General features: G+C 39.8%; 1 protein-coding gene across 5 annotated transcripts in view; it reads left to right on the top strand.

Annotated features, from left to right (window-relative positions):
• CDH18 (cadherin 18) overlaps positions 1–12,251 on the top strand; it is a 1,010,793-nt gene that overhangs the window by 986,063 nt on the left and 12,479 nt on the right. For all 5 annotated transcript variants that reach the window (XM_050937421.1, XM_050937420.1, XM_050937419.1 and 2 more), the window contains one exon: positions 1,735–1,852. In XM_050937421.1, the coding sequence (XP_050793378.1) occupies positions 1,735–1,852 (118 nt within the window). The remainder of the gene's footprint in view (positions 1–1,734; positions 1,853–12,251) is intronic.

Raw genomic sequence — 12,251 nt, 5'->3', positions numbered from 1 at the left:
CTTTACGCAGTTGGCAAAAACAAAAAAAAAGAGAAAAATAACAATTTAAATACTGTAGTGTTTCTGTAGTGCAGGCAATTCCACCCGCCATTCAACTCAATGTAATTTTGACTATACGCGGTTTTCGCTTTACACTCTAACTGCGGAATGGAACCCGCGTAAGATGAGACTCGCCTGTAGTCTCAAAAAACTGACCTCCTTGAAATTGAAAATATTCCCTAAGTATGTCTAAACATTAAAACCTAAATATCTGAATTTAGGCTGATCAGATGAGGCTTTTCTAGCCTCCTTTCATTATGCAAGGCCATTTCAATTATAGGTAAGCCTCTTGGAGTTTACTACCTTTTCAAAATGTAATGTAGAGAAATTAACTGCTCCCAAAAGTTTTAACAAGGTCTGCTGTAGTATGAGGCTGCTTAGTTTGCTGCAGACTTCAAGATTATAGATGATCTGAGATGTAATTTTATTATTTACAATCTGGCAAATAATTTCCTTGATTGCTTACAATCTGGCAAATAATTTATTGTGGCTACCTTTAAAAAATTAAATCTTCCTCACAGCTCCTAATAAAATATAATAATCAGAAAATATTGTTTGCCTTCTTATCTGCTTCAGACTCAGACTCCACTAATTATAAAATAACTAATGTATTACATTAGCTTTAAAATAGCATTTCTCTTTTTTTGCTTTGCCACTCTTGTATAAGTGGACATTGAGACATGCCTGTTTACTTCAGCTTTTAATACAGACAGTACCCCTAAGAGCCCTAAAAGTTGAAACTTCAAGTTCAATGTGGATGAATCTACAAACAATTGGACACTTATCAGTCTACAAAACTGAGCAGGAAATCTCATGAGAAAATATATTTCCCTCCCTGGATTTCTGTCATTTCTGCGCAGCAATTTATTCAGTTTTATCCAGAAATACCTTAAGAACAGTCTTTCTTTTACACTATTTTGGCACTTGAATTTCCAGTCCCACCAAGAAAATGAAAGTGCAAGGTGAAAAATATTCAGTCAAACATTTCAAAAGCTAGTAAAGTTTCGGTTTGAATTCAGTTTGAAAAATCAGTAGGGATTTGGGTTGTAGGACTCTTATCTTTCAGACCTGGCTCTCCTAATCGTGGTGTCTGTCTTGATATATTTAATCTCATGTTACTCTAGGGTAAGCCAAACTAAAACCAGTTATGGCTGCTTCTGTTTATCTTCTGCTCTCTTACAATTTGGTACCGAGTCCTAAAAGGGGATTTAAACAGAGTGCTGGTGTCGAGTGTCTATCACTCTGATTTAACAATTGTTTAACATTGTTAGAGTGGAAAAAGTGTCAAGTGCTTTTGCATTTCATTAGTAGAGACAACACACTGAGGATGCTATATACTGGAGACATTTGTCTAATCAGTGTCTTGTCTCTCAGAAAATAGGTGTTTATGGATAACTGTAATTCTGGAAGTCCCCAGTATGCAGTCTTGATAATAAGGAAAATCTTTGTAGCAAGGTCCTGACCCATATTAAAATATTGTAAAGTGTGGATGCTTTTAGCTTGCTCCACAGTATGAGTCCTAAAATATTTCATTTGAGAGAAATCAAGCTAATGGGCTAGTAGTTTCGTGGGTTGAATTTGGCTGCAGCCCAGTAGAAAATTAAAATAAGCTAAGGTTAAAGATTGTGCTGAGGTCAGGTAATATTTGGGTCAAGTTGAAATTTCAGCACATTTACTTTTTAATTTTTATTTCAGGTCATTCAGACTGTCAGTGCCACTGACAAAGATAACTCTGCAAATGGGCCAAGATTCCATTATTCTCTTGATGAAGGCCTTTCTTTGAATCCCAACTTTACCCTAAGGAACAATGAAGGTAAATCAAAGACATTAATCTATAAGAAGTGGGACTCTGTTTTGTTTGGGACATCTCATTGAACAAAACAACTGTGCTCTGTTTCTACATAATTCTTCTCAGGAGGTGAAAACTATAATCTATCAATGTTCAACTGGCTGATTCCAAGGACTCCATATTTGTGCACACTGCATTGTGAGCTGTGAATAACCAGGACTATGTTTCAAAAACAGTCTTTTAGAAAATGCTATTCCATTTTTATATTCTATTCTATTTTATACCCAGCATGTACGCTTTGTAGTCTTTTAATCCACTCTTTTTTTTTTGTTTTTTTTTAAATATGAGTTTGAGAAATGCGTTTCAGTCTCAGTGCCGTTCCTAGTTGATTATTATAAAGCCACCACCACTACAGCAGTATGAATTGTCACTGTGGCATGGCTGGCATTCTTACAAGACAAACCAAGGACTGAAGAAAAATGAACTCCCTCTGAGTCCTAGAGGTCTGTATACTAAAGGAGGGCCTCTGGCGCTGCTTTGGGAGTGATATGACTCTGCACTATTCCGCTACAGAGCTGTGACTAAATGATGCACTCTAGCCCTTTGCCAACTTGGAGCTTTCATTCTGTTCAGATCATGATGGAGCATTGTATTCAGGGATGGGAGATCTACCCTTGAAATGAATGCAGAGTGTACTTGTGTGCCTTTATATTCTGAACGTTGAAGAGACATTCAAATAAATTCACTGAGTGTTTGAATGTTTTCATGTTTGGGATCACAGCTGCACTCATTTCAATGCACAGAGCTTTAGATGTTTGCATGCTCTTCTTGAATGGATATATTTAGATCTCTGGATCTTCATATATTATTAAACCTTTGGAGAATTTGAACAAATTGTATGCTCTAAACCATACACTTGTCTGGCCACCAGCAAAATATCAATGTTCTAATGATTAAGGGCCATAATGTGGCTTGGACTACATATTCACACATATGGATGTGAGGGAGAGTAAGAATTTTCCTTACTTCCATGTGCACACTATCCAGAGTTTGGGTGCAGTTGAACTGGAATAAACAGTTGCTGCTGGCCTACTATAATCCTTGGAGCATATGAATGTGAAATATGAACACCTGGAGTGGAGCATTGACTCCACCACCACCAACTACAGCTGATATATGGAGTGTCATAATTTGCTTTTGGTATAGGACAACAGCAAATGATTACCACTCTACAACAGGGAGAAGTAGAAGGGGAAATTGTGCCTCCAAAGGCTGTCCATGAAGTACACTGCCTCCTTCAGAGCTGTGCTGTTAGGCACAATCTCGCCCTGAAATATCAGTGGAAACCATATACAGTGTATGTGCAATATGCAGCTTTCAAACACTTGAAACTTTGGTATTTCTAAACCATTTTTTTTTTCAGACTTGGCTAAAGGCACACCCCATGCACGTGACAACTTTGAACTTTTCAAACAAAATCACACTAAGCTGTGCATGCACAAAAGAAAGATCAGAAAAATTTAATACATTGGTTTTGTTTTAGGACTGGATACATTTATAATGGCTGAATATTTGGGGATTGTTTAGCTTACAAAAGAGAAAAAAAATCAGTGTTGGGCTCAGAACAAGCTTGTGGAAAATCAATTCAATAATGTTTTTCAAGACTGTAGAATTAAAATGTCTCAGTGAGAACTGTGCCGTGTCACGGCAGAGCTACAATATTTTGGGACCTTTGGGATTTTAACATACGCCCAAGTATTTCTTCTGTTTGCTTTGTTTCTTTTAGAAGAAAGCTGAAACTGCAAAATTCAGCTCTGGATTTAAAGCCTGATGCACTATTGCCTTAATTCCATTTTCCACCCTTTGACATCAGTGGGACTACCCCAATTTAAAACTGAAGCTATGCAGTGGTGCTTCAGCCCGCACTGGATTTTAATCTCTCTTTTCAAAACTCTGGCATGTTTGGAGCCAGGATTTTGGAACAGAGATAAGGAGAAATTTAAATGTGGAGTTGGGTTTGGATTCCTAGATCTAGAAGGGAAGCTGGGTGCTGATACTACTGCTTATGTTGAGTACTATTATACTTCTCAAGTAGATTCACTGAAGTTGATTGAGTGTCCTCATGAAATAAGTACTAGTCAGTGTGAACAAGGGTATCAGAATCAGGCCCAGAGGGATCAGAGAATACCTCCACCAGCAAGATTATACAGTATGCACACACAAGTACAACAAAGAAACAACAAAATATTGCTACACTGAAGAAAATTTCATGAAGTTTAGTTAATCATTTAATCCTGCAATTCTAGAAAGCAAGAACAATGAAAAATGCCTTTTCAATTATTTGGGAGTTGGGCCTGCATAGGGCTATTTGAAAATTTTCTGCTGCAAATGTTTTTTGACGGAAAACTAGGTTTTCAAGAAAATGATTTTTTTCTTTTTCCTTTTTATTTCGTTTTGCAAAATATGCTACTTTCTGAGGAAAAGTTTGACTTTTTGTCCAAAAAATTGAATTACCCCCCGCACTCTCCCCCTCCGCCCCCAAAATATTTTGTTTTTCAGTAGAAAACTGAAAATATTCAATTTGGAAGACCTATGTGGTGCCTCATGGGACTTGTAGTTTGGTTTCCTCATGCCCATATTCTTCTCTATGCCTTCGGGGTCCCCAACCAGAGTACATGACTCAAAATGCACCACAGCCAGGGACTCCTGTTCTTCATACGTGGGCTCAGCAAGAGAGAAGACAAAGGTACATCATGGTAGATATAGTCTAGCCTGGCTGAAGGGGAGAAGGGGAGCACACGGGTTACAACTCCCATGAAGCTGTGCAGTGGCATTTCTGAGTCAAAAATTTTGGGTTTCATCTGAAAGTTTTCAGGTGAAAATTTTTGGTTTATAGACTTCTGCCAAAAAGTCAAAATTTTCTGTGGGGAATAAAGAATTCTGAGCTGCTCTAGTCTTCTTTAGTCTTCCCACTTCATTCTGCATAATGTTGCTAGCACTGGGCATTATGGTATCAATTTGAAAAAATATTCTCCTTAGGGTTTTGTTTCTCTATTTGTTTTTTTAATTTATCAGTAATGTCTTAACTTGGCATTTATTACCTAGTATAGCATAGTTACTATCATTTTTTTTGCAATACGGATGCCTATTCACCCAGTTTAAAATCTGCTCGTTTATTCTGCCAGTGTGAATCTGCTCTTTATTATGAATTTTGTGCCCGTCCAAATTGTCTCTTTTCCCACTAATATGTTCTTGATTAGCATGCTTAATTCCTTTTATGTTTTTTTTAAACCTTATCCTTTCCTCATGAATTCTAGTATAAAGAGAGCCTTTCATATGGATCTTTCCCATCCTATATGGAAGGTGATCAGTCGGATGCCCTGATTTCTCTGTGCCTCAGTTCCTTCATGGATTTTGGGATCTGTACCTGGGAAGGAAAGGGGTCAGTGAGAAGAAGGACATGCCCTTCTCCCAAAAGACAGCAGTAGAAAAGACATCAGCATGAATGCATTCTACATACAGGGGTGACTCCAGGTCCCAGCACACCAAGCGTGTGCTTGGGGCTGCAAGCCGTGGGGGGCGCTCTGCCAGTCACCGGGAGGGCAGCAGGCAGGCCGCCTTTGGCAGCTTTCCTGTGGCGGGTCCGCTGGTCTTGCGCTGGAGATCTACCGAAGCCGCAGGACCGGTGACCGGCAGAGCGCCACCTGCAGCATGCCGCCCCCTGCAGCATGCCGCCGTGCTTGGGGCGGCGAAATGTCTAGAGCCGCCCCTGTCTACATAAACTATTTCTGGAGTATTTCCTGCTGGAGAAGGCTCCTTACAGGAGTTTTCACAGTTAGAGACACCCAGGGAAGTCTTTGCTGCAGGACCACACTGTCAGGGAGCCAAAAGAAGGGGGAAGAACCTCTTCAGAATGCAGAGCTGGTTGACAAAACGTTCAGAACATCAACAACATTTTTTTCTTTGCAAAAAGCTCACACCGTTTCTCATCTAGTTTGCAGAATGCTTGACTTTTTTTTTTTGGGCGGGGGGGCTGGAGAGGAGAGATTTCAATGAAAATGTTTGTGAGAAGTCTGTCTACTTCAAGCTGTGATGAAAGCCCAAGACTTCTGTACAGCTATATAGGTTGATATGGACATAGCCACACACATGCATACAGAGTCTGTCTGTCTGTCTCTACATGTGTGTGTGTGTGTGTGTGTGTGTGTGTGTGTGTGTGTGTGTGTGTGTGTATACAGAGAGAGAGAGAGAGGATTAGATTGATAGATCACTTCCTCTCTATTTCAGTTCATGCTGTAACCTGCAAGCAGAAGTTATACTGCCCTTGAAACACTTGGGAGAGACTGTAACCTCTAGAGGGAACGTCACTCAGGTTTCAGGGAACTTTTAAGATTTTCAGGCCCTTTAAAACACAACTTTTTCTCTCACAAGATTTACAAATCCTACTGACTGCCCCAATGACTCTGGTAAATTCCCTGCAATGTAATTATTTGTATCACAGAATGAACGTGTTCAGCCATCTGTGCCAATATTATTTGTAAATTCCCCAAGCCTTAACCCACTGAGACTGGTGACTTCTGAAAGTCTGAAATTGGGCTTAACATCCAAAAATGTTCAACTCCAACTAAGTAAAGATAGTCTTATGTACTAATTATCATTGAGGATCGATACTGAAAACAAGTTTGAAGATTTTCCACAGAGCCATTTTTTAGTTATGTGGGGGGTTGGAAGTTACATACCTTTTCTATAGCTACAGCTTGTTTGCTATTGTTTTTTCAACAAGATATTTTAACAGCAACCGCAGGAGAGGAGCTGCCTCCAGATAAATACTGCTTAGGTGGCTCCCATTACCGTAGTACCTGAGCACCTCACAATTTGTAATGTATTTGCCCTTACCAGACCCTTGTGAGGTAGGGAAATACCATTTATTCCCATTTTAGAAATGAGGAACTGAGGAACAGAGACACCAAGTTATTTATGTGTTGCTCCTCTCTCTATTGCAACGCCTCAGTGATTTAGGGGCTAAAGTCCAATTAACTTTCAATGAATCTTAATGCAAGTCTACCCTATAATAAAAAGATTTCTGGCACAGTTGCAGCTGGCCTGGGTTATCTGAGTCAGGATTGTGGGGCTTGGGCTGCAGGACTAAAAATTGGAGTGTAGACATTTGGGCTTGGGCTGGAGCCTGGGCTCTGAAACCCTGCAAAGGGGGTGAGTCTCAGAACCCAGCCTCCAGACTGAGTCTGAAGGTCTGCACTGCTATTTTTGGCCCTGAAATCTGAGCCGGGAGCTACTCTAGGTATTTTGACGCCTCAAGCACTGCAGGCTGGCTGCCCTCAGCAGCACGCCTGCGGGAGGTCCGCTGAAGCTGTGGGACCAGCGGACCCTCCGCAAGCATGCCGCCGAAGGCAACCTGCCTCCCGCTCTTGTGGCGACCAGCAGAGCGCCCCCTGTGGCTTGCCGACCCACGCATGTGCTTGGCATGCTGGTGCCTGGAGCCGCCTCTGATCCGAGCCCCTTGAATCCAAATCAATTGACCTGGGATCTGAAGCTCAGTGTCTTGGAGGGTTGGGGGGCAGGGGTGTAGACATACCCATAGGGTCCCAACTTCTGAAGTAACTTTTTAAGATAAGACTTAGGTTCCTACATCAGTTAGGCATTGTAACACTAAGTGAATAAATACCAAGTATCTTTAAAATTCTGGGCCTAACGGAACTGTGTTCTCGAGTTCCATGCTAAAGCTCTATCCACTGGGCCATCCTTTTCCAATAATAAATTAATGTTGTTCTGTTGATTACTGAGCTTATATCTGTATCATTATTCCAGGGATTGTGCTCACTTGTCGTCTTATGTTGAGTAGGCTGCAAAGTCACGTAATGCAGGGATCAAGGCTGGGATCAGCATATAGCAAGCAAAGGAAAGTAAAGGTTCCAGGGGCACCTCCTCATGCTAGTGTTGCTGATATCAAACAGCTTTGTTTTCTCCCAGATAGAGAAATCCACCTGAACTTTCAAAATTAATTCTGTAAGAGCACATATTGATGTTACTAGAAGATGTAACACACGAACACACCCACATTTTTACTGCTCTGGTAGCACTAATACTTAGTGAATTGGCACAAGAGAAATAGATGTTATTTTTAGTAGAATAGCACAGGAAGAAATCACTACTTTATGGTAGAGCTGGATGGAAAACCGAAAAGCTAGCACAACTTATAGAACTATTACAAATACTCACTGCATATTTCATGAAATCTGGACCTTTAAAGAACATATATTTGCTGAATTAGCATGAAGGGAGAAAATGTAAAACTATCTGGGAAAGGAGAAAAGCATTAGCACTAATGGTGATAACTGTAAGACTGAGCTCCAGAGCATGAGGGGCATCAACAGGGTATATACCATCTTGCTCAGATATTATCACACCACTGAAAAACATAAATAAAGAGGAAATCTGCTGCAAGTGCAAAGGGGGGCAGAAGGGATGGTGACTTATGAGCCATGCAGAGAGTTTAGAGAAATAATGTATCAGATATCAGGAGTTTTTCCATGGTGAGCGGGAGAGAACTCATACAGCTAAACACTCCTCAGAGCTGTGAAGATCCCTGCTCTTTTCACTCCTCTCTCTGGCCAAAACATTTCTTAACTGAAAAAACCTAGATCCCCCTCTGCTCCTGAGCTGACCAAAGGGGATGCTAAAGAGTGACACAGAGGCTCTTCATCCCTTTGTTTGAGTGGGGGCACCACCCCCATCTGCAACTCACAATCCCTGCTAGCTGAGAAACAAATTACTGAGTCCTAAACTCAAACTCTGAACTGCACTGTGGCCGTGCATTGTGCCATCTCTACTGGAGTGGCAGACCAACCCTGTGACAGTACTTTCGAAACTAACCAGAAAGAAATGTTTTTCCCAGTGTTTATCAGTGAAGAAATGAAATGGAAATGCCTAAGAATATAGTCCTACGTAAACAAATTAAGACTCAGAAATTGAAAGCTTGGACACCAGAGGACACTATGATGGAGGTAGATGCAGGTTGCTTGAGCTCTAAAGCAGCCAATGGGGAATCTCCAAATATCGTCCTCTAAAACTCACCATCCAACCCAGAGAAATATTGCTTCCAACTGCGGAAGCCCCCAAGACATACTTTAGTTCTGCATCTTCCTCTCTGAATCAAAAACACAGGGAAAAAAATAAAACAGAAGAAATCTGCCTCCCCACTTCTACAAACAGAAAGAGAGATTGGGTAGGCCTCTCAGTTTCTAGTTGCTTTAATTCTAAAGCGAAGGTTGTTGCTATACTAATACATAAAAAGTTGAATGTTAATATTTTGATCATTGTGTCTGACAATGAGGGTGGATTTACTGTCCTTAAGACTGAAATTGGCAGTTTTATAATCATCTTTTGCAATCTCTACAGGCCAAACCTGGATGATCCCAATTTTTTTTTCATAAATGTTTTATGAGTATAAATGCCATAGGGCCACCATAGTATTATTATAGCTGGAGATCTTAACAAAATTTTAGATCTAATCCTTGATAAATGTTCTCCATTTCCATATAAAAAACATACATGGCTGATTTAGGATGACAAAATGTTTGGAGATTGGATATTCCTACAGCCAGAGCCTATAGGTTTAGAGTGTTCTTTGTTTTGTTTTGTTTCCTGCAGCTCATTCAACACATGTAAGATTGGACTATTTCTGACTTTCACAAAACTTGACCAATTCTGTCACTGATTGTGGCACTGATACTATTACTGTATCTGACCATGTCCTTTAGGTCCCCATGGTATATAGCCCCCCAACTAAAATATGGAGATTAAACACATCTCTGCTGTTTGATACATCATTTGCTAACTGTATCCAGCAGGAGTTAGAATTTTTTTTAATACAAATGCCCCACTACTTCATCAGCTGCCACACTTTGGGATGCCTTTAAAGCCTTCATCAGAGGCCGCATCATCTCTTATGCCTCCTTTAAAAAGAAATTAAGATAACATAGAATTGATGCCCTTTCAAAGGAAATTAAGGCCTTGGATGTAGACTGCATTTGCCTGCTTCCCAGAGCAACTCAGAACTCTCATTCATCTAAAATATGAAATCAACAAATTTCTGTCCCAAAAGGCTGAGTTTGCTTTCTTCTGTTTGAAGCAAAACTGCTGGGAATCTGGCAAGAAAGCTAGCAAGCTATTGGCATATAGATTTAAGCTAAAGGCTAACCGAAATAAGATGACTCTTATTGATGATAGTAGCAATAAATTATATAAAACATCAGATATTAATGAAGAATTTCAACTGTTTTATTCAGAACTATATTTAGCTGAAGACAGAATCAGCAAAGATGCCCTGGATGGCTTTTCTAGTGTATTGTCTCTTCCGCAGATCTCTAATTATCAGAAGTAACTTTTAGCTGCACCCCTAGAAATAACCGAACTAATGCCAGCTGTAAAAGAAATGATAGTTGCAAAGATTCCTGGTGCCACTGGATTCCCAACTGAATTTTACAAAACAGTTCTGTGTAACTTTAATACTCAGATTATTGAACATGTTCAGTGAGGCCAAGAATGAGCAAACTCTCCTGCCTACTCTAAAAGAATGATGTAATTTTCAGATATTTCTAAACCTGGGAAAGACCTTGGTGTATGTAGAAGTCACAGGCCAATTTCTATAATAAATTGTGATGCTAAGATTTCAGTGAAAGCTCTTGCTATGCGATTAGACGAAGTTGTCTCACGTTATACACATAAATCAGATAGGCTTCCTTCACAATAGACATGGCTCAGATAATTTGTGTCATATGATTGATATTATTGCTGCTTCAAGAGATACTAGGTTACCCTTAGCTCTTGTTTATTTTGATGCCAAAAAAGATCTTTAACCACATAGCCTGTGATTATCTTTTTCATGTGAACATATAACATAAGAACATAAGAACGGCTGTACCGGCTCAAACCAAAGGTCCATCTAGCCCAGTATCTGTCTACCGACAGTGGCCAATGTCAGGTGCCCCAGAGGGAGTGAAGCTAACAGGCAATGATCAAGTGATCTCTCTCCTGCCATCCATCTCCATCCTCTGATGAACAGAGGCTAGGGACACCATTCTTTACCCTTCCTGGCTAATAGCCATTTATGGACTTAGCCACCATGAATTTATCCAGTTCCCTTTTAAACATTGTTATAGTCCCAGCCTTCACAACCTCCTCAGGTAAGGAGTTCCACAAGTTGACTGTGCGCTGTGTGAAGAACTTCCTTTTATTTGTTTTAAACTTGCTACCTATTAATTTCATTTGGTGACCCCTAGTTCTTGTATTATGGGAATAAGTAAATAACTTTTCCTTATCCACTTTCTCAACATCACTCATGATTTTATATACCTCTATCATATCCCCCCTTAGTCTCCTCTTTTCCAAGCTGAAGAGGCCTACCCTCTTTAATCTTTCCTCGTATGGGACCCTCTCCAAACCCTTAATCATTTTAATTGCCTTTTTCTGAACCTTTTCTAGTGCTAGAATATCTTTTTTGAGATGAGGAGACCACATTTGTACACAGTATTTGGGATGTGGGCATACCATGGATTTATATAAGGGCAATAAGATATTCTCTGTCTTATTCTTTATCTCCTTTTTAATGATTCCTAACATCCTGTTTGCTTTTTTGACCGCCTCTGCGCACTGCGTGGACATCTTCAGAGAACTATCCACGATGACGCCAAGATCTTTTTCCTGACTTGTTGTAGCTAAATTAGCCCCCAATGTGCTAGCAAAATTTGGATTTGGTAACCAATTTATTGCTTGGATTAAACTTTTGTACTCTAACTCGACTTCCAGGGAAGTGACCAAAGGTATTATTTCTGCCCCATTTCTGTGACAGAGAGGAACGAGGCAGGGCTTCCCCCTTTGTCCATTTCTGTTTGATTTAACTCTAGAAGTTGTAGCAAATCAGTATATTTATGATATCAGGGTGGGGAATAACAGAGTACAACACTATGCTCTATGCAGATGATGCTCTTGTATTTGTATCTAAGTCCAAAGTTATCAATCCTAACCTTCTAACCACTGTTAAAAAGTTTGGGCACCTCTCAGGATATAAAATTAATTGGAGTAAATCAGAAATCTTAGGCATTAACAACTACGTCCATAAAGGCCTTTTCTTAAATCAGAACTGTCAATAGCAGTCATTTTACATAAAATATTTAGGAATACTGATTATACAAATATAAAATATACAAGACATTCTTAAGATATAGAGAGAACCAACAATTGCCCAAGTACCTAACGATTTGAGGAGATGGGACTCCTTAACCCCTCAGATTGTGGGGTAAAATTAATATACTGAAAATGAATGTCCTTCCTAGAATTTGTGTCTTCTGAGAGATCTCCCTAGTTCTATTCCTCAAACTTATTTTAAGAAATACAAAAATATTTT

This window comes from Gopherus flavomarginatus, chromosome 2, assembly GCF_025201925.1.
Source record: "Gopherus flavomarginatus isolate rGopFla2 chromosome 2, rGopFla2.mat.asm, whole genome shotgun sequence".
NCBI classification, from domain to species: Eukaryota; Metazoa; Chordata; order Testudines; family Testudinidae; genus Gopherus; species Gopherus flavomarginatus.
Note: the sequence above shows the minus strand (reverse complement) of the source record. Positions and strands in the feature narration are given on the sequence as shown.